This window comes from Pagrus pagrus (genome assembly GCF_965226575.1).
Source record: "Pagrus pagrus genome assembly, chromosome: 24".
NCBI classification, from domain to species: Eukaryota; Metazoa; Chordata; class Actinopteri; order Spariformes; family Sparidae; genus Pagrus; species Pagrus pagrus.
Genome location: NC_140206.1, coordinates 2,859,345 through 2,882,381, shown reverse-complemented (window position 1 = coordinate 2,882,381; position 23,037 = coordinate 2,859,345). Strand labels below are relative to the sequence as shown.

The 23,037-nt window shown below is 40.3% G+C and overlaps 2 protein-coding genes across 4 annotated transcripts in view; both read right to left on the bottom strand.

Annotated features, from left to right (window-relative positions):
- Window positions 1–6,550, bottom strand: part of LOC311253407 (major facilitator superfamily domain-containing protein 6-A-like) — a 40,687-nt gene extending 34,137 nt beyond the window's left edge. For 2 of the 3 annotated variants that reach the window (XR_014621677.1, XM_084347342.1), the window contains exons 1-2: window positions 6,204–6,550; window positions 3,281–4,835 (exon numbers count right to left, since the gene is read on the bottom strand). Coding sequence is in view for 2 of the 3 variants with exons in the window: in XM_084347342.1 (XP_084203468.1) it covers window positions 3,281–4,833 (1,553 nt within the window). In the remaining variant the exon portion in view is untranslated. The remainder of the gene's footprint in view (window positions 1–3,280; window positions 4,836–6,203) is intronic. The other variant, XM_084347341.1, reaches the window with a different exon arrangement.
- Window positions 6,551–7,822: 1,272 nt separating this feature from the next.
- LOC311253592 (uncharacterized protein) lies at window positions 7,823–23,020 on the bottom strand. Its single transcript, XM_084347662.1, is given in 3 exon segments — window positions 7,823–8,261; window positions 8,263–9,277; window positions 22,892–23,020. Coding segments are annotated over 2 exon segments (1,122 nt in total). The 5' UTR covers window positions 9,274–9,277; window positions 22,892–23,020; the 3' UTR covers window positions 7,823–8,150.
- Window positions 23,021–23,037: the final 17 nt, after the last annotated feature.

The window sequence follows — 23,037 nt, the reverse complement described above, 5'->3', positions numbered from 1 at the left end:
TAATTGTTTGTCAGAAAACTTCCTTTGAATTTTCTTTCATCAAAAATGCCAAAATATTCAATTTAATATCAGAGAAGACAAAGAAAAGCAACAAAATCCTGAAGTATTTAGAGGCTGGAACCATCAAATCAACGATTCATCTCCTCAGAGTAACTGCTGATTAATTTTCTATTGATCAAGTAATCTATTACATCATTCCATACAAAAAACAGTCATATCAAGGCAGCAGGGGGCACAGAAAGTATTGTAAAATAACAGAAAATAACTGTCTCGTAAAGTTTTTAGCTGTAATTTTACAGAAGATCTTGTTTAATATTTGGCCTTTATAATGTTTTATTAAGGATATTTACACATATTAAAACAATGAAATGTCCTGAAATCAAATAATCAGGCTTAAAATTGTAATAAAATGTGTTTATTTAATGTAATTAAGTGAAATAAGAACGTCAGACAGTTGCCAAAAACACATTTATTCAAAGTTTCTGTTGTCAAAACAAACAAATCGATGTACCTACCTACACAATACTTCTACTGTTAGTCACTAATTTGAACTAATTTAATAATAAATATAATCGCAGTATTAAACTTGAATGTAACATTTTCAATTAAAAGTATTTTTATGTTAATTTTTTCTTTTAAATGTGAATTTTTTTCACGTTATTTTACGCTACAAATGTAAATTCAGTCATTTCATGTACATTTATGGATATTTGTGTGTATTTCAAAATACAGGAAATCAGTAAAACAAACAGAAAATATTCTGTAAATGTAATTTGTTTTGGCCGAGCAGAAACCATCACTTCCTCCTAAAGCTCAGTGATTTCCTCCAGCAGCTGCTCACTGTAGTTTTTAATCAAACAATCAGGACGAGATGTTTTTCGGGGACTAATTTGAACAGTGGATTAAAGCCGTGAAGTACAAACTGACAACGGGGTCAACACAGCACACCTGCAGGTGACTTATTAACATCCTCTGTAACTGTATAAAGATAGATCAGATGTTTCTGCTCAGAGTTTCCAGTGAAGGAGGAAGTGTGTCTACAGCAGAGCGCCACATCCTCAACAACAAGAAGGAAACACACAGCGTTACATGAACTGAGACTGCACAGTGGCCTAGCTTGAGGTTAATGGTTTCAAATATTTGCATCTGTGTGTAACAGCTGTTTAACTACAGTACAGCAACAGAAGAATGGGTGGAGTTTCCCTTTAAGCAAAGAAATGTTAACCGTCAGTCAGCTGTGGCTCGAGGCAAAGCCCCGTTAGCTAGAAGCCAGTTTGTCTCACGGAAAGGTTTTCAGTTTATACAAACAAAATAATGAATGAATGAGCAATTGAAAACGTTAGCTGGCTTAACGCGCTCGCTAGCGTCAGTTCACTGGCTTCCAGTTGCTGCTGAAGCGTTTAAAGCCTGCAAGTTTATTTAGTATATCACCAGACTCCCTTAACAAATCGCACAATTTTAGGAGTTGAGAGAAAATTTGTGAAACACCCACGACAATTTCTATCATTGGTGCCTTCTTGTAAATAGACTTTAAATGTTTGTTTCCTATTAAAAAGTGTCTAAAAGTATAAAATACACCATCATCAAAACATACAAGCAGCTGCACAGAAATCTAAAAGTAGATCAAAGTCTCTAACGTGCAAAAATATGGAGCTGGACAAGAAAACATAGTTTTACTGTTTTGGTGAAATATTTCTTATTTTTATCTAAAGAAGATCATGTTATACAAAAAAAAAAAACATTAAATAAAAATGACTTTTGTGTTTTATTTCTTCATCTTTGTTCATGTTTTGTCATTTCTCTTTGTTTGTAGTTGTTGCTGGACTGTGTTCTCTGCTGATATGTGCTTTTTATTTTCATTTTGGATGAATAAACGAATAAATGAAGGTAAAAAAAGGAACTCATGACCTGCTGCACAACATCGTGGCTACTGTTTTAGATTTTCCTCGATCTTCTGAAGCTATTTTTATCTCTTCAGGCTGCTAAAAATAAACTAAAGGCAAAGCTGAAGAGTGAGCACACGTAGACGTAGATGTCAAGATCCTGCCTGAGTTAAATTAATAACAACAGTGACAGAAGCGCCACTCCTTTCTCTTCGGCTTCACCTCCTGTTGAGTCATGAGTCGACAGCAGAGACGTCGAGTGTTTCCTGTGCAGCTGAAATCTAACACTACGCTCTCGAATGTCCCCGCTGCCTGCGAGCTCCGGCCCGGAGTCACTCCGACAGAAACCCGCAGCATCAATGACGCCATTGTCTCAAACATTCACCGCTCACTGCCGCGGGGTGCAGGACGGATCCGACCGCTCAGTTTGAAGCACTTGATGCAGAAACACTATTTACTGTGACCCATTAATCATCAGGCCGGACTGGAGGCAAATAAGGTCACCGGAGAGGAGGAAGTGACGGACGATTATCTAATTTTTACTCTCTGTTCTCAGGCTTAATGCTCTGAAACTGAATCCAACGCCCACTGGTTCAGTTTAGCTTTTAGCTTAAGACAAGATGAAGAAAATCAGCTATTTTATATTAAAGTCAGTGAACTAAGCTTTAGTTAATAAGTAATGAAGCAAAATAAATACATTTATAAATGATTTATTAACCTCAACAAGGCATTGTTCTTGCTTTAGATCCATTAGATGCAAAAAATGAACTTTTAACGGCATAATTAAATATATATTAATCGTAATAAAGCAACAAAAAAGCTTAGAAAAGGTTAACAATGACATTATAACGTAGCGGAGTATTTCCATTTTTGCTACTTTATACTTCCAATGGAATGGATGTTATATTGTTTAACTTTATATTTAGAGAGAAAAATGCTGAATATCGACATATGAGGCTATCATTATCACTTATATAATCTTATTAACACATTATAATGTTAATTGGCGTCTTATGAGGATATATAAACGTGTATTTAAATATATAACATTTGTCACATTTAGATCATTTTGCAGCCCTGGTGGAGGAACACGCATCCATCAGGTTCTTTCCAGTTTAAATTGTCAATGTTTGCTGACAAATGTTTAAAAAATGAGTCTGTTTGATGAGTTTCAGTTGGTCAACATCACACAGTCCAACAACTAGTCGTGAAACTGTCAACACAATTATTCTTACAATCCATTCGATGTTGTTTCCTGTTTTATTTGATTTGGAAATGGAATATTTGGAATAAATGGAGTAAATTCTGACTCTGGGAACTTTGGTGATAAGAATATCAGATAAATTAAGAAATGAAAGTTGTTAAATGAGGCCCGAATGCTCACGTGTGTCTTTTACCTGACGTGTCCGACGAGCTCGATGAACTTGTGGCTGGTGAAGTAGGCGGCGAGCTCTGAGATGTGGCTCAGGACGGAGCAGACCCCGAACAGAGTGGTGGTCCCCTTCAGGTCCTCCAGGTGCCAGAACAGGAAGGTGAAGACGAAGCCGTAGCCGAAGCCCATGAACCAGGCGACGAAGAGCACGGAGCTGTAGCGCACGCTGCACAGGAGCTTCAGCAGGTCGCTGTAGTGGAACTCCTCCGGGGTGTCGGGGGTGGTGGGAGTCTGGTCTGAGGAGGAGCCGGACTCGGGTAACCCCCTCGGGATGTCCGCCTCCGCCACCACCCCCTCTGGGACCTCCTGCTGGTAGTCGTCACCTTTTTCGAAGTAAAACTGAGTGGCGACGATTAACGTCACGCCCGTCAGCACGCCAAACGCGATGAAGGCGATCAGGTAGTTGTGCAGGCGGACTTCGGGCACGTCGCAGCCCTTGCCTTCAATCTCGCCGATGACGTGCGTGTTGTCGATCCAGATGCCCACCAGCAGCATGGCGATCCCCCAGCCCAGCGAGCCCCACATCCTCTGCAGCCCGTAACGGTTGCGAGCCTTCCCGAGGTACTGCAGGGTGATGGTGTCCACGATGGTGATGGCAGGGGCGCTGAAGAACTCGCCCACAATGATGATGAGCAGGATGAGCAGGAAGATGGACTCCACCTGGTCCTTGTTGTAGATGATCATGTACTCCTTGGCTTTGGTTGGAGCAGGGGAGGTAGTGGTGGTGGTGGTCGTGGTGGTGGTGGTGGTGGTGGTGGTGGAGGAGGAGAGCGTGGTGTTTGGGGTGTGCTGGGTGGTGTTCGCTGCTGTCGTGAGAGGAGGCGTAGTCACGTTGGTGTCCACACTTCGCACCTGCCTGTGGAGATCGCTGAGAAAGGAGTCCAGGAGTCCAGGGAGTCCAGGGAAGTCGAATAAGCTCCGGCGGGTTCTGGTGTGGTTGGTGGAGTTGCTCAGCTGCGTGACGTTAACGTGCGGGAGAGTCGTCATCAAGGGCGGCGCCGTCGTCAGAGGGGCAGCACCTTTCTCCACACACTTCATCTCAGCTGGTTTGACGAAGCCGATGCCGAAGTTGAACACCAACCAGCAAAAAACAGAAAATAACAAAACGGCTTTTCCCTTCTTGAAGCGGTCCGCCACGACGCCCCAGAAGGGGGCGCTGCAGAATTCAATGAAGTAGCGAATACCGACGAGCAGCCCGCTGCGACTAGCCGACAAGCCGAGCTGCTTGTAGTAGACGGCCAGCAGAGGGTACAGCGAGCCGTAGGCGGCGTAGAAGAAGAAGTAGAAGACTTTGGAGATGAGGAGGTGGCTGTTGATGCGGAGGCACATCCTCTCGCAGCAGTCGATGGACGAGGCCGGCGACTGTTCAGGCGGCGCGTCGGAGGCGGGCGCCGGCGTCTCGGCGACACCCGCCTGCCGCTCCATGGTCAGGGTGTTGAAGGGCTCGGCCAACACATACCTCCTCTTCTGCTCCTCCTCGTCGTCTGTCAGGATGGCAACCTTGTCGTCAGCTGCCATATCTGGAAGATAAGGAAATGAGTGTGAGAGCGGCCGAGCAACGTTCAATGTTTCCTGTCCTTAACAGAACTGTGAATAAAGACACAGACACACGTAGAAGACTTAAATAAATAAATGGGGTCATAAACATATAAATAATCTAAAAAACAAATATATAAATTAGTCAATATATTTCAATAAATAAATGTTATTTAAAAGGACATTTTTTTGTGTCATAGGCATATTTATGTTTGCATGTGTTCAGTTAATAATGACTAAAATGGTATTTCCATACAAGTGATTCAATATTTTGAGTGTTATAAAGTATCAACTGTCATATTTAAAACTTTAACAATGTTTACTTTTATGAGAGCAGTATTTTATCTATAAAAACATACCACAAAGAGCAAAGGGCAATGAAATCACTTATTTTATGTGTTTTCATGATTAAAATAAAGGTTATATTAATCTAAAAATGTCTGTTAAACTCTCTCTGGAGTCTGTCTAGATTTTTTTTAACTGTTTTAAGACATTTTGACTCCCTTTTATTGTACAAAAGGGGGTAAATCAACCTGTTTGTAGTATTATTGATAGATATTTAATACTAAATATTATTATTTAGTAGTGCAAATGTGTTAACAGTCTATTCACCTTTATTTTTTTAATTAGTGGAGTCTGGATGGAATAAAAACCGTCAAATTTGAGTAATTTGGGACATTTTGCCTCTATTATTGTAGAAAAAGCGGGCTAAATTAACCTGTTTGTCATGTTATTGATTGAGATTTAATACTAAGTAGTATTAATGTGGTCTGGATGAAGTAAAAACAGTGAAATAATCTTTTTTCTGTCATTAAAACTAAAATAATGTGAACATGTGCTGCTGTGGACCTTAACAGGGACCTCTGGAGGCTCTCTGGAGGTCCAGGACCAGTTTGAGACCCAGTACTTTGCCACAAGAGCAGTGAACCTGATCACGAGAGCATGAATGATCAATACATATTGATTAATATCCTGACGTGACAAAACATCAGTTAAACAACATCCGGTGATGAGAGGCTCCACGGCCCGCTGGAGGTCCCCGGACCCCCGCTTGAAGCCCGTCACTGACTGTCACTGACGGGTCCTATGCGGAAGTAGCTGTCATCTTGAACAAAGCGACTTTATTTCAGCCGGAAAACAAAATAAACGCAACGAATTTCAGCCGGAGAATGACGTTAATTAGCTAAAATGGCGTCCGTCATTTAAAGACAATGTAAACCGGTTGGACGAGCAGGAAACGAGTCCACGTTTACAGCTGTAACGTGATAGCATCAATTAAAGTGTTTAAACATAATAAAATAGACTCAATGTTAAAGAAGACATTTAATTTAAAGAGAAATTAATTGTCTTACCTGCTCAGGTCACCGCTCCCATTAAACTATGACTGCGCAGTTTCTGTTGAATTTCTCTCCTCGTTCGGACATTTTTCACACAAAAACCGTCATTTTTGTGACTTTTCTTTGGCGGATAATGTTTTAAAATGAGCGACACGTCCTCATGTTTTTATTTCCACGGGAGTGTGAAGTGTTTCTCCCGGCTCCGTGCGTCTCTTTGTATTGAAGAACAACAGCAGCAGCTCGTCGGACCGGAGCTCCCACCTGTCCTCACACAGAGCCGTCAAGTCCGCCATTACGGCCGTTACAGCTTCCGGTACGTGCTTCCAAAATAAAACACATCGTTGTCGTAATCGACCGTTGGAAACATGTTTCGCTAATTAACTCATTATCATGTGTTTTGTTTGTTATTATTATTATTTTTATTGTTTTATAATTAACCCCAAAAAAGGATATCATGACATAATTTATGTTTTTAAAATTAGTTTTGATCAATATTCAACCTCAGGATTTTATTTAAATTCGATCATAGCTGTATCAAAATTCAACAATTTATTTGTTGAAAAATCTTTTGCAGTAAAAATGATAAATTAAATCTCCTTTCAAGCAAAAAATACAAAAGAAAAAACCCCAAACGCCCAAATGTGCCACATAAATGACCCATCGCCCCTGAAAATCCCCCCCAAATTACCAAATAAGCTCTGTAAAGTCCCCAAAATGCCTTCCCCACTCCACAAAATTTGCCAAGACCCTAAAAAACCTAAAAAATCCCCCCCAAAATGCCCAAATCACGCCCCTAAAATAGCCAAGAAATAAAATTAGCTCCAGCTTTTATTCTCTTAAGTTGCTTTAAGTGAAATACTTAGCATATTTGTTGTCTAGATGTTTGTTATCTAATCAGTTCCTTGTTTGTGTCTACATCCTTTAAATGTTTTTGTTTTTTTGAGACACAATTGCTCTGCTTTTATTTTGTTGACTTCCGGTAACCCTCAGTGCTACATTCTGTTGTTTTGAAGCAGCCGATGGACTCCACCTAAAGGTCTCCTGTGTCTCAATTAAAGGGGAAACTTCCATTAATCACACATGAAAACAATCCATTAATTCGTTTTAAACTGACACTACAGACTATAGGACTCTGGTCAGAGTCCTCATGGGAGTGACTGGGTATAAAAATAAAACATTTAATCACCATAAACACATGGTTGAGGAGCACAGATGTATTAGTTGAGGACATATTATGACATTATTATTTTTTTCTCCCAGAATAACATTTTTAGTTATTATGGAATATGTATAGAAGTTGCTAAATTAACATGTTAGAGGTGATAGAAGTGTCATTTTATCTTCCTTTTTCCAAGGAAGAGGTCACATGTGTTACAAAACTAATCAAAAGTAATGTAAAGTCTAAGTTTTTACCCTTTTTTATCATAGAAAATTGGCCAGAAATTGTAGTTATAGCTGCATAAATACTAATCAACATGGATCTAAACATTTTCCTTTCACGGTGGCTCAGGAAAGTGTCATTAATGTTGATTTTAAGGTGTGTGTACTGCCTGGAAACGCAAACCCCACCCATGTGGTGTCCACTGCAATACACTCATTCACCTGCAGAGGACACTGTAGCCTTCTGTTTTACATTGAGACAGTTGACGTGTTCAGAAGTCTTGTGTTTTTTATTGGTGATGTGATATGAGGGAACAAATGTTGGTCTTAAACATCCCATTTAATGTTTTCCAAAAAAGTGATATTCATCATTGAAACAGTTAAGATGAGAAAATAAACTTTTCTTATTCCTAAATATTCTGCATTTGAAGAAAATGAAAGTGTTTGTTTATGAAGCAGATGTTTTAGAGTAATTCCCTGCACAGTGTCAGTTGTGAAATCCCACAAAATGAACCACAGAGTCTGAAATCTCTCTCCAGTCGTGCAGATGATCCTGTGGGATTTAAGCAACAAGCGTAAAAGTCAAACAGCTGTTTTAATCTTGTTTGATAAACAGAGAAAGGAGAAAGAAAGTTGTGTTTCAATAGTCCGACTCATCTGACAGCTCCCCCTGCTGCGTCCAGTGCTTCCCCTTCTTCTTCTTCTTCCTCTTCCTCTCGCCCATCAGCATGGCGGCCAGCACGGTGATCACCACGGTGACGGTGATGATGAGCACGGTGATGGTCTCGGCGAGGCACAGCTCCGTGTCCACCTCCATGAGCCGGTAGTCCTCGAGCTCCTGCGGCTCCTTGCAGGTCAGGTTGTAGTAGTCGTCCAGGAAGAGCCTCTGGATGCTGCGCAGCTTCCGGAAGACTCTCTGCAGGTCGCAGTCGCAGTTCCACGGGTTCCTCTCCAGCAGGATGTGGGTGCTGTAGGTGTGGATGCTCAGGAACGTCTTGAAGTGGATGGTGGACATGCGGTTGTTGGCCAGGTTGAGTAGCGTCATGCTGGTGAGCGGCTTGAAGACGCCCTGCTCCGTCTCGCTGACCTGGTTCCCGGCCAGATTCAGGACCTCCAGCGAGCGCAGCATGGAGAAGATCCCGCTCCGCAGAGACGTCAGCTGGTTGTCCTCCAGGTGGAGCTGACGCAGCATGCTCAAGGAGGAGAACGACCTCACCTGGATTGCATGGATGCTGTTGCTGGTCAGGTTCAGCCTCTGGAGGCCATCCAGGTGCAGGAAGCTGCGGCTGTCCAGGCTCGTCAGGCAGTTGTGGGCAAGCTGCAGCTCCCGCAGGAACGCCAGGCCGATGGAGAAACCCTCAGTCAGGCTGGAGATACGGTTCCAGCTCAGGTCTAACTTCTGCAGGAACTCCAGCTGAGAGAAGCCGCCGTCCTCCACCACACTGATGTTGTTGTTCTGCAGCAGGAGGATCCGCAGCTTGCGGTTTTTGGTGAAGGAGCGTTCGGGGATGACGGAGATGTTGTTGTCGGACAGGTCGAGGAGCTCGGTGGTTGGCGGGACTCTGCCGGGCAGCGTGGTGAAGAGCGCCCGAGAACAGATGGTGAACTTGAGATCTCCTCGACAGTCGCAGCCCAGCTCGCACCTGCTGCTGCTGCACCTGGACGCATCCGTCAGCAGCAGGACGAGGAACAGGAAGTCCTTCATGGCTCTGGAAGCAACCACAGAGAGTCAGGATTATTTTTGATTTGTTGATGAAAATGCCTCCAAAACAATTAAGCTACAAGTTTCCACATCAAAACACACATCAGCTTTGGAGAATTGAAAACCTTCTCAGGTCAACAAAAGGACAGAAAACCCATCAGTGTTGGATTTCTACTCTAGAGCAGCATGGTTTCAAGAAACATAGAAAAAGGTGTTGAATTAGTCTAAAGTCAACGTTTAGGTCCTCTTAAAGACAAAAAGAATGACTTTCTTCTTCTTGTTTTTGTCAGAGCAACGACAAAAACAATCTTAGCCTATCATAGTTGTATTTATCTTTATTCTGTGGACATACTAATGATTTTTAAGGCAAACAGGTTGCAGCATCAAACCGAAAGTCAAAAATAAAGATACTTCTAACATACTTGTTTTCTCTTTTCTTCTTTCACAAAATCTCTTTATCAATAAAGGAAGAAAAATGTAAAGAACAGTTAAAAGATGATGATAAAAAGAGCTACATCCTCGTCTGTTGTTCTAATGTTTGAGGTTTAGTCTTACCAGCAGCTGTTCAGTGTTTCCGCCTGTTTTACCTGCTGACAGTCGTCAAACACGCAGTCGGCAGCAGGTGGAAACTGGACATGGCGGAGGCGGGTTGTCACGGCCCGAAGAAGCCGCGGACGATTGACACCGCAGAGACAGCGAGATGGATAGAGACACAGAGAAGAGAGCAGAGGGGAGGGAGCGCTCGTCAATTATTCACCACGCTGCAGGTTGTGGGAGGGGGTTATCGAGGCTGATGAGGGGGAGCTTTAAGAGATTGAAGCCAGGCTGGGCAACGGAGCGAGAATTAGAAAGTCTGGACAGATTTGATTGATTGCAGGCAGGGGGGTGTTTATCTCCAGGTTATTTATAGGTTTTATGTGGTTGATCAAAAAAACTGAGAGACAAAGTGTTTTTTATGAACTGAATGAGTTTCTGTAGCGAGAAAGTACTTACACTTGCACTTCTTAAATACAGCATGACATATAGATGAAAAACACATTTTCTGCAATGTTTATTGTTATGTTTATTCATTTATGTAATGTTTGTTGTGTGTATAGGTTGTTGGGCCTGTTGATCAAGGTTGTTATAATATGTGTGAAGTATCATTATATTTTGAATTGCTTCAGTGTGATTTTGGTATTGTGTTAATGTTTTTTGGTATTGTGTTAATGTGTTTTTGGAATTGTGTTAATGTGATTTTGGTATTGTGTTAATGTGATTTTGGTACTGTGTTAATGTGTTTTTGGTATTGTGTTCATGTGTTTTTGGTACTGTGTTAATGTGTTTTTGGTATTGTGTTCATGCAATTTTGGTATTGTGTTAAAGTGTTTTTGGTATTGTGTTAATGTGTTTTTGGTATTGTGTTCATGTGTTTTTGGTATTGTGTTCATGTGTTTTTGGTACTGTGTTAATGTGTTTTTGGTATTGTGTTCATGCAATTTTGGTATTGTGTTAATGTGATTTTGGTTATTGTTTTGATGTGTTTTTGGTATTGTGTTCATGTGATTTTGGTATTGTGTTAAAGTGTTTTTGGTATTGTGTTAATGTGTTTTTGGTATTGTGTTCATGTGTTTTTGGTATTGTGTTCATGTGTTTTTGGTATTGTGTTCATGTGATTTTGGTATTGTGTTAATGTGATTTTGGTTATTGTTTTGATGTGTTTTTGGTATTGTGTTCATGTGATTTTGGTGTTGTGTTAATGTAATTTTGGTATTTTAATATGAATAGTTATGTCATTAATATGATAATATATGAAAGTTTTCTCATCCCTCTTTTAAATATTTTAAAAAATACCTATACTACACAGTGAGCATTTATCTGTTGAATAGACGTCTACCCATTCAAAACTGGCTCGAAAGTGAAAGATTTGTCACCAACTACTTGAAGGCGTTGATTGAAGGTTAACATTTAGACCATAATTCACTGGATTTGCAGAACTGGCTTTGGGCAATGATGACAAAATGCTCTTATTTGCACATTATAGATGATAAAATGCGTTTTTAAAGCAATAATACATGTAATTGTGGTGTTGGGGATCAAAGTGCCAATCTTGATTGATAAACAGTGGCGTTACCTGTCTAGCCACAACAGCCTCTGTTTTCCTGGTAAAGCCTCATATTTATCCCTTTAACAGTGATGCTTATAGAATGTGAGCTACAGCTCGATTTTCTCCTGTAGCACAGTGGGATGATTTAAGCTTCAGTTCTTCGATATGACAACATGATGAGCACCCAAAATTACAGTTGGTCAAAGGTCAGGACCTGCTCTTTTGGTGCCTGATTTTCTAGTGATTATGCCGGATTAAGGAGAACAGAACATTAAAGGTATTACGTCTAAAAAATGAATTATGGAGCCAAAAACATGTTGTTCTTCGATGACGCTGAAGCTTTGACTCTTCACTGACAGAAATCTGAAGCGTTCTGCAAACCCAGATGTGAGATTGTTTACTCTCATCTGTAGGATGAAGCGGGGATGTATCGGAGAGATGATGAGCGGACCTGTTGGTCACAGAGAGAAAGATTACACTAATACCGTCCAAATCCTCGGCCCAGATAAACCACTCTCTGCCGTCCTCTATCCACCTCCATTAATTGGAGAATCAGAGCTTGTAGCCCAGTTTGTATCACAGCTCTTTAACCCAAGTTCTGTTTGTTTTTTAAGTTTTTAGCTGAGTCAGTCCTCAGATTTGTCTGGTGCAGTCTGTAGTCGGTGTTAGGAGACAGTGTCCAGACAGTGTCAGTCAGTGATGGTACAGTAGTGTTTCCTCTCACAGATATTGGGTGTCTGCACAGATCCAGTTTCAGCTCGGCCTTTGACTCGACCTGGATCATTGTGCAGCACAATAACAGCAGCTGGAAACTCCTTCAGTTACATCTACACTGTTCACTCAGGTTGATTGTTGCAGACGTTCCTTACTGTGCTGTCCCTTCTGCTCGTTGTGCTGCTACTGCTATTACTACATTTACTCCTTTGCTTCCTCTGCTACCACATGTACTTCCTCTACTGCTATCTGCTACTTCTATTATCGTGCTTCTAATATAGCTACAATACTACTGCTACTGATAAAGTACCACTTTTCTACTACCACTACCACCTGTGCTGGTACTACTGCTAAAATTACTACTACTACTGGTACTACTCTGCTACACCTATTTGTACAAAACAACTACCTCTCCTGCAACTACAGCTACCACCATCCCCTGTACTAACAATACTATTACTACAGTTACTCTACTACTCCTTCTGCTAGTTGTACAAGTGCTATCACTACCTCTACTACTGCGACTTTTACTCCTCTGCTTCCACCACTACCACCTGTACTTCTTCTGATGATACCTCTACTTCTTCTAGTACTAGTACGTCTAATACAACTGAACTACTACTGCTACTAACACACTACTACTACTGATACTACTCTTCTATCTCTACTAGTACATATTCATTTACCTCTATTGCTATTACTAGTATGATTACTACTGCTGGCTGTACTACTAATACTATTACTACAGTACTTCTACTACCCCTTTTGCTAGTTGTGCAACAGCTATCACTACTTCTACTAACACTACCACTATTACTACTACTTCCACCTTTCTGCTTCCACTACCACCTGTACTTCCTCTACTTCTTCTGTTACTTGTAGTACAACATTTCTACTAACAATTCCACCTGTGCCAGTACATTTGCTAAAATTATTACTACTACTACTGGTACTACTCTTCAATGTCTACTGGTACTTATACTTTCTCTACTGATATTACAACTACTATTACTGCCTGTCTTATTAATACAATAACTACAGCTACTACCTCTACGGCAGTACTTCTTCTACAATTGATACTATTCTCCTACATCCAAGCATTACAACTACTACTGTTGTCTCTACTATTAATACTAATACTATGGTATTTGTACTTCTCCTTTGGTTATCACTACTTCTACTAATACTGGTGCTGCTGATATAGTACTCCTTTTCTACTAACACTACCACCTGTGCTCACACAGTACTTCTTCTATTACTACTATTTTTACTGCAACTGCTACTTTTACTTCTTCCACTGTAAACATTGTACAAACTGTATGTGGTCATCATTTGTTGTATTTGTTTAAATGAATTCTATTTTATGTAACTGTGTGTTTTCATGGTATTTGTAGGTCTGTTAAGAAGTAGAAATACTGCACATATGAGTCATACTCAGTATATACGGTATAGATTTACTGCGTCAGTCAGAGTTTTATGAGACTATCGTGGAGCAGCAGGATTACAGTGAGACACAAACACTGACAGTGAAGCATGAAAGCTGCTTCAGTTTCGATGAAGACGCTAATCGTTAATCCTCGTGGAGAGGATTACCTCCATGTTCTGCTGCTGCTGGGACATTAAAGTCCCACTCTCACTTTCACCACTTCATCTGCTTGTCTTATTAGTTGTGTTTTTATTTCCACTGTCATTTGTATTCATGTCTCATTTAGAGCTTGCCAACATGTTTCCTCTGTAACGTCTGACAGAAAAGCATTTTATTTTGAAAAGAAACTTAACAAACAATAGTTACTCAAGTTCTGTTATCAGTTTTGAAGAAACAGGATGTATTCTTAATGTACAATTGAATATGTTTAATTAATAAATATATTTATATTTTATATTATCATTTCTGTCTTTCAAAGGGAAAAATTAATGTGCAATCATTTATTAAAATAGCTGATGATTGATTTAATAGATGACAACTAATCGATGAATCTTTTCAGCTCTAACCAATCTTTAAGTTAAAATAAATTATATTAAAACCTAAAAAGAGACAAAATAATAGAAGCTGATGATTATTTTTCTGTAGTTTTTGCTGAATTATTTTTTAAAATTAGATTTTTTGGTTTTTAATTAAATTTTTCTGTACATTTTTGCCTAATTGTACTTTATTTTTTGGTATATCTTGTTTTGCTGTTTTATTTTTTATTTTATTTTATGATTGTTTTTGTATTTTATTTTTCTATATTTTTTGTTGTAATTGTTTTTTTTATTTGTCTATATTTTTCGCTTCTGTTGACTAATAATTTTTTTTAAATGTTGACATTTTAAATCTGTACGATCACATCTTTTATCCACTTCATATCTGCATGATGTGAAGTCTGATCCCGTCAACCAGCCTGTGTAGTTTTGATGGATCCAGTTTGTCTCACCTGACTCCAGGCTGTGAGCAGGTGAGGTTGCTGTGATGTCATCAGTCTGACCTGTGTGCGGTGCTCAGAGCAGCCAGCGGGGGGCGCAACAGCTCTGTTGGAAATGAAAAGACGATTTTAATCGTCAGCAACAATATCTTCTAGTACTGTTTAATTTTTTATTCTAGGAGGATTTTACTGTATTTTCTATATATACTTTTTACTTGTTATTGCCTTGTATGTTTACATTCTTATATTCTGTTAATATTCATGTCATTAGAAGTATAATCATAGTAGCAGTACCAGCATTAGCAGTACAAGAGGTAGTATAGGTGGTGCTGGATGTAGTTATCACAAACTCTGATCGATAAAGTGAATTCAAATGTATTTACAGAACCACGTCTGACAGAATCAGAGCGGACATGAAGCGCTGCCTCTGTAGCTGTGTGTACAAACGTACACTACGTGTGAATGTGTGTTTTTGTGTGACGGGTGGAGGTGTTAATGAGCGCGACAGCGGCGGTGCAGCGTGGCGGCTCGTTCACACCGCTCCTCAGATCCAACATGGCAGCTGTGACGGGGCGACAGGACGAGCCTCGGAGAGGTCACAGAGGTCAGAGAGACGAGGAGGAGCGAGTCGGCGCCAACAGATTGTTCCTGTCGCTGTCACGTCCTCAATCAGGTCCTCAGATCTGACAGGATGACGCAGAGGTGTTTAATCACTGATGTTAGATTTATTCTTTCTTACAGTTTTTGTTTTCAGTTCGAAGCCTCATTACAAACTGGTTTCAGAGTTTAATGACACTGAACACTGTGATAAAGACTCCTGACTGAGTGTGAACCAATTCTTTTGAATAAACATCAGCGCTGCTGTCCTGATCATCATCATCCTCATCATCATTATCACTGTGAGTGTCAGCTCTGCCACCCTGAGTGGCATCATGTGTCCATCAACTGTACTACACATACTACTACTGTACTTCTGAGAAGACTATGAGCTGAAACACAGCTGATACGACTCACTCTCTATTTTCACTTTACATTTATGTTTTAATGTTCTGTGTGAGAAATCAAGAAAATCTGTAATACTGCAAATACTACTGCTACTGCTGACACTGCTCGAGCTACCAGTACTACAACAGTGCAGCTACGACTACTAGAATAACTACTCGTGCAGCTACTTCTAGGAGAACTACTACCACATCTAGTAAAACTACAGTACTACTACTACAATACCACAAGTGTTACTTCTGCAACTCCAGCAGCTCCTGTAATCACCCGTCCAAAAACCACCACTCAAAGTAAAACTACAGTGCTGTGACCTCTCACACTCGGATGGATGTAAAACCTGTCATCTGTACGTGTAAAGAACTTCCTGTTTGACCTCTGACCTTTGTGTGTGTGTGTGTGTTTCCAGTCGATAAAGAAAACACCTCCAGGGAAACTGGGAAGAGTGTGTGTGTGTGTTTTCTGAGTGAGACTGACACACACACACACACACACACACACACACACACACACACACACACACACACACACACACATAGTGGTCTCCAGTGGTCTCTGGTTGTCAGTGTGGATCCATCAGACCAACAGGAGGGAGGCCGTGACCTCCAAACCAGCATTAGTCTTCTTCTTCTTCTTCACTTTTCTCCACCTCGCCTCTCTTCCTGTTTCTTCTGTACACTTCTCTTCTCACAGTTTCACTTCTACTGTTTTACTCACAATAACTTATTGTCTGTCCTCTTCATTTCTTCCTTCTTACATTGTCTCACTCTTGTCTTCTCTCTTCCCTCTTCTTCTTTTATTTTCCTCCTCTTCCTCCTCTTGTATTCTCCTCTCTCCATGTCTTTCCTCCTTCCACCCATCCTAAATTTTGGCTTCCTTTTTTCACCTTTCTCGTCTGTTTTCTACACAATAATTAATTGTGTCCTTATTTCTTTTCCTCTTTTTTTTCCTCCTCCATCTTTGTTCTCCACATTTCTTTTTTCAACCTGTTTTCCTTCTTCGTCTTCATCTCTTTTCTCCTCCTCATCTGTCCCTCGTCTTCTCTTTACTTTTCTCTTCCACTACTTTTTTTGTCATTTTCAATTTATTCTTCATCCTTTTGCCTGAAAATCTTCTTCCTCCCATATTTCTGATCTTTCCTTCACCTATTTTCCCTCCTTTTAATTACTTTCTTTTATTTTCTCCTCCTCTTTTGTCTCGTCTTTGATGTTTCACCTACATTTTTAAATTTTTTGTCTCCTCCTCGTCCTCTTCGTCTCCTTGAACCCTCCTCTTTTGACAGTTTGTTCAGTATCTAGGTCGAGGTGGTTTCTGCTCTCTAGTCTGGATGACACACACACACACACACACACACACACACACACACACACACACACACACAGTGTGAGTATTTTTGGCAGCTCAGTGTGTGATCGCCCCTTGAGATGTCAGAGCTTTTAGGTCAGGCCGATCTGTGAGCTTCAGCAGCTTCCTGGAAAAACTGAAAAAAGCAGCAGCAGGACGCCGAAAATACTCTGAATTATTCAACATCATCATATCAAAGTCGACACAACAAACACCGAGAGCCTGAAAAACTCAACACAAACTGCATTAAAGGATTATGTTTTATCACAGAGTTCACCTGTTGGGCCTGGGAACGGTTTGTTCGCTGCAGTCAAAGAAAAAACGAGCAGAAAACTACATAAACTTGTATAATTTCCAAGTATAGGGCTTATATATACTGATATAAACTATATATTACTGGATCTGGAATCTCATTGGCTACATGATGCATCAATCATCCGGAGGCTGGTGTGTAAGTGGCTCAGGAGAGAGGAGAAAGAAGAGAGAGTGGGTTGCTTGTCTACAAGATCACTCATTGGTTGTTGTAGGCTCTAGGGCGGGCATAGACGCACCTCTGCTCAAATAAGAAAAACAAGAATGTTTCTTAAAAAATACTCTTTTTCTGCTACTAGCCAAGAAAAGAAAAGTCGTATCTCGTTATAGCCTTGTTATATTCATCTTTTAATAAAAATCTAAAAAATGTTTCCTTGATTTTTCTCCATGGCATCAAAAATGGTATCGAATATCAATATTTTAGGAATTCCTGTATCATGACACTACAATGTACGATATTGTGCTCAATTATATTATAACTTTTATATAAAGAGGTGAAGTCTACATTTTCCATCAGTGGTTCACATATTTTTTGAAAAACAAATTAGAACTGACTTTTACAGGATTTTGACGTCGCTGAGTCGTTTAATACATTTTAAAACAAGTTCGTTGTAGAATTAGATTTTTATCATCGGTTGTTTACATTAATAACACGAAGTCACAAGTTCACTGGATCTTTTGTAAAATATCTAAACTTAAAGCCACAGATGTGTTCAAAGTTTTCCTCAGAGGGGAGCAGTTGTGTGTCTTCAGCTTCTGGCATCAATATTTGACGACCTCTCCACCCGCCTCATCTGCTGGGGTCGACAAAACCAACGTGCTGATGCAACGTGTTTTGGCATATTGACATGAAGGCCGGTGGAACGGCAGCCATGTCACCAACACACACGCACAACAGTAGGTGGAGCGTGTGTGCGTGTTTGGGGGCGGGGGTTAAAGGTTGAAGGTCAAACTGTGCGGGTGAAGATGCTCAGTGAAGCTTCACACGGAGAGAAAAACAGAAACGTTTCCCTGTCAAACAAAATCACAACAGAAAGTAAACAGAGTTTCTCCAGTCTTCAGCTGCTGGTTGTTTACAGGAGGACAGTTTGCTTCTTATTACAGTAATTAGTCTAATGTGTTATATCAGTCTGAAAGGGTTTTTGGGGTAATCAGTAGCTTAAATGATCCTTGTTCGAGTTTGTTTTTAGTTTTGAGCTAAAGGGAATACCACAGCCTCTGTTTTCTCTCGTCCTGTATCACCGATTTAAAAAATATTTGTGTCTTTCAACTTCTTTAAACGTTAAAATTTCCTTCACTACTACTTTCTGAAATAAGATCCCATGAGGGAAACGGGAGGGGGCGTGACTTTGGCTCTCTACAGATAATCAATCACACTGCACCACACCCATCAGATCAGTTGGTTCAGATTCAGGCTGTATGATTCCTTAAAATCTCGCTCAGTAATTGCATGTGGTCGGAGTCAATGTGTACAAGTTAAAAGGTCATAAAGGCTGTGTGTGTGTGTGTGTGTGTGTGTGTGTGTGCCTGCAGGAAGCCGCTCGTGAATGTCCTGACCTTTACTTTAGTGTCGGTGTTCAGCCTGCAGACTTGGACCTCAGCGTGACGCTCGGGTCAAACCACCACAGTGTTTGTGTGTGGATCAGTTTTGATTGACAGCCAGTGTGGCTAGCCTGTTAGCTCCTCCAAAGTCCATGTCTACAAACTCACACCGTTCACCGCTTCAGTCACCTTCTGCCATTCCACTTGCTTCATTTTGTTGCTGATGTCAGAACTTAGGCCTAAATTCTGGCCCTTTGCAATCAAACCAGGTAATTGAGGGTCTATTTAAAGCCATTTATAGTCAAATAATCTATTCTTAAATATCATTAATGTTGTTATGAATTCCTTTCAGTTAGTCTATATAACAAACATTCACCAGCTAACACAGGGGATGCTGACCTGTAGTTGTCCCAGTAAACACACCGACCTCCAAGGCTGTCGCAAACTTATGTATTGTTACATTTATAGCCATTAAAGTCATTTATAGTCAACTGTGGGGATGGTCAGACGTGAACATGTGAACAATTTCAGGATGATTGACGTGTGAGGATAAGAGGCGTGGGAACAGACATATAAAGGGTTTTATAAACCTGCGTATGTTTCCACATATCAAACGTTTAGCAATCCATGCTACTGTTGTGAATTTTTAAATTGAGAAAACATTCATACATATTTTACCTTTTGGAGCACATATTTCTAAGAGTGTATAAATATAAATGTATTTAATCAAAGCTGTGTGTGTCTGAACAGCCTGCAGGGAGTCAAAGCTCAGATGTGGGTTACAGGAGGCGGAGGTGGAGGTTGGGGGTGTTTCCTCCCTAAAACCCTCCCCGCCTGTTAACACCAACCATTAGCTCTCTGTTTAAACCTTTATGACAGCTTACACTCGCTGTCCAGACGTCTCTGTGTCACTCAGTGGTCATAAATTAACTGTGACTGATAAAATTTTTCATTTTAAATCGTGAATCAAAGTCAAATTTCTCTGTTTTGACTTTTTTATTCATGTTTTATTGTCTGTAAAACGCTTACTGTAAAATGCTGAAGTTCATGTTCATTATTTATCGTCTTTTTTCATGTGTGTTTTACCTTTATGCAGGAAGCTGAGCACAGGAAGTATCTGTTTGTTGGGCTGGAGGTAATGAACGCTGACAGCCCGACGGGTGGAGACTGGGTGATGCTGAGAGAGAGAGAGGGATCAGTGTTTCCTGCTGCCGCTCTGCTTATGGACGAAAAAGAGGAAAAATAAATAAAGAAACAGACGTGGAGAGAAAAATCGATCTGTGAGGAATCGATCAGAGCTTCAGAGCTAAAATTATTTTTTGTGCCAGACAAGTTGCCTGAAAGAAAAACAAGATGAGGAAGGTTCATCAAAAACACCAAAACACCGGCTGGAACATCAGATTTATCACTTCACGTGAGCTGAAAGAAAAAAGTCTAATGGATTAAAAATTATTTAGATTTCAGATTTGTGCTGTTTCAACACATCTGTAAAGAAAAACAGTTTTGAATGTGGTCTGAAAGCAGGTCAGGAGCGCTGCACTCGCTCACAGTGTCCATATTTTCCATCAGTGAAAAGACCTGAGTGGTTTGAGATGGTCATTAAATATTTTATATCTTTTCTACGCAGCAGCAGCGACACACAGCCACAGAGACTCCTGATCGAGGTGTTTAATATCGGACAATATTTTACAGATGACATTCTGAACGTTTCTGCGCACAGGCTGGTTTTAAATTTGAGACACAATCAATATAACCTTGATAAAGAAATGCTGGTGACCTCTAAACTCGAGGTGAGGGAGGGAAAAGGAATGTCATCGTATACAAAATAACAGTAATTGACCTGTTTTTTACCTGAAAGGTGAGCTATGTCTGTCAAAAAGCAAAACAGGAAGTACTCATGACCAACGACTCCTTCTGACCTTCACCGAGTACTTTTAATTACATAAACATAAACAGAGTTGGAGGCTGAATATAATTGATGAGATTTTGCAGGAGCTTTTTGTGTAATTGCTTCATTTTGGTGTTTCTATACGTGTACTGACTGGACTTCTTGCATCTAATCTATTCTTAAATATTATGAATGGTTGATACGTCCTCACTTGGTTAGGTTTAGGATTGAGTAGAGGCTTTGCAGCTTATAGATTTATTTCAGTTAGTCTGTATAAGAAACATTCCCCAGCGGTGCTCATACAGGGGGTTGTGACCTGTAGTTTCCCCAGTAAACAAACTGACCTATTCGGCTTTTGCAGTCCGATATTTGCGATATTTATTGCATTTGTACAATTATCACATCCTAATTAGTATCTAGTTTTTGTTTGAAGAAGCTCAATTCACAGAAATGCATCTTTATAGTCCAGATGTTTATGAATAATACACAGAGAATATCTAGGTTTTCCTTGCAAATGTATGACTTTATAGTCGGTGAGTATTGATGCTTTTTTCTTGTAAAATTAATCACTTTAATGTCGGATATTCTGAAAAAATCTTTACCAGAAAACACACAAATCAAAGGAGTCAGTCCAGTTCAAGCGGAGCATTGTATCAGTGATGCTTTAAGTCCACAATCTGTGAAACAAATCATTTTCTATCTAAATTTACAGCCTGTTTTAATGAGCACCGTCATTAACACGAACACTGACTCGTCCTCCTTGTGGTTTCTAGGAGCAGCTTGAAATGAATCATCTTGATGACCAGCACAACAACAGAATATTTCCTCTTCCTCCCTGAGGTTTGAGCCTCTCCCAGAGGTGCTCGGCTGGCGGCCTGCGGCGGCGGGCTGTGTGACGCAGCGGCCCGAGGAAGCTAAAGTGGGACACACAACATCTTGCTTGGATGATTGATCACGTCACAAGCGGTCAAAGTTAACCGGCTGAAAACTGCGGGAGAAGAAAAACTCTCATAAATGATTCGGGCCGGGTCATTAAAGATGTAAAGTCAGCAGCAGACAGCGTTCTGCACTTGGGGAAGAGGAAGCTTCATGTGCAGCTTTCAGGCTGCTGAAATGTATTGTTTTAAACACCTTCACAGTTTTACTTTTAAAATAAGGATCTGACGGAGGATCTGAGCCTGAGCTGAAGGTGAAATCACTTCAGATGTTGAAGAACTGGAGCTTCAAGGTTCAGAGCACAAAGAAAACAAAATGGATCCTCTTCGACCTCTTTTCTCCTCTTCTTGTCTCCCTCCGGACGGGAGGTGACAGCTGTTTTGTTGCCTTGTTACCAAATTGTATAAAACTTGGAGATTAAGCAGCATTTTATATGAGATATTTCATGTTTTGGCTCGCTGTCCGTTGGCGGATCACCTCTGGTATCAGTGTGTGTTTGTTTGCTTTTGCTCAGGCGCGATTTCACACATCTGCTGGTGCAAAAAGCGTAAGAACGGAGGTGTGGAAATGGACCATAGTGGCGACTGTGTGTGTGTTGTGGGACAGTTCAGTGACAGCAGCTAAAAGCATCCTCAGGTTTGTTGGTGGCGTGCGTCACTTCAGTTTGTAACATCTCTGAGGTCCCATGATGCAACTCAGGGTGGATTTTAACTCATTGGACACATCAACTGATACTGTTCTTAAAATATAAATATATTACACATTTTCTTGTTATGTGATGTTAACTTTAACTGTTTACTATTTTTTTATTTTATGCGTTTTGTAAAGTACGTTGTAATAGGATCCTACTTGCTCACTCTATGTGCAAATAAACACATACATCATTGGAAAAAAACTGAAAAAAAGTGTTTTTAACGTACAACATTCGCTGAATTTACAAGAAGGCCCAAATAATGAAGAATCTGTCAGAGACAGCGTTTCACAGAGTTTATAAAGTTTCTCTGAACTCAACAACTCACTAAAATGAGAGATTTTTAAAGGGATTCTGGTGACAATATAGAAGAAGCCTATATTGGTTACTGTTTGTAAAATGTAACATGTTTACCATCAATAAAATGTTGTCTTCTTTCATAAATTGTGTATTGAAACAGTGTGATCTTTTTACAAGGACAGAAACGACTTCATGTTTTCCATTTAATGCCGAATTTACACTAAGGCACCGATGATTTAGAATTTGTTGTCGTCGTTTCACAAAGTTTGTTAAGTTTCTCCTCATGCAACAACTCTTAAAATTATGCAGTGTGTTAAGGGAGTCTGGTGATTTGTTTTGAAGCATTTCTCAACCCTCTGATGCTAATTTTCACGTGTTTCTAAACAGGGTTCTTGGGAATTTCTTACCTAACCTTCCTGTAATGACTCAGCAGGAGGCACCTTTGTCTGTCTGGCTACTCTGTGCACTTCCTGAAAGGTGGATTGGGGAATGGGGAACAGGTGAGCAGGCCAGCTGAGGAACTACAGGTGAGGGATGTCTCTGAAAAGACAAG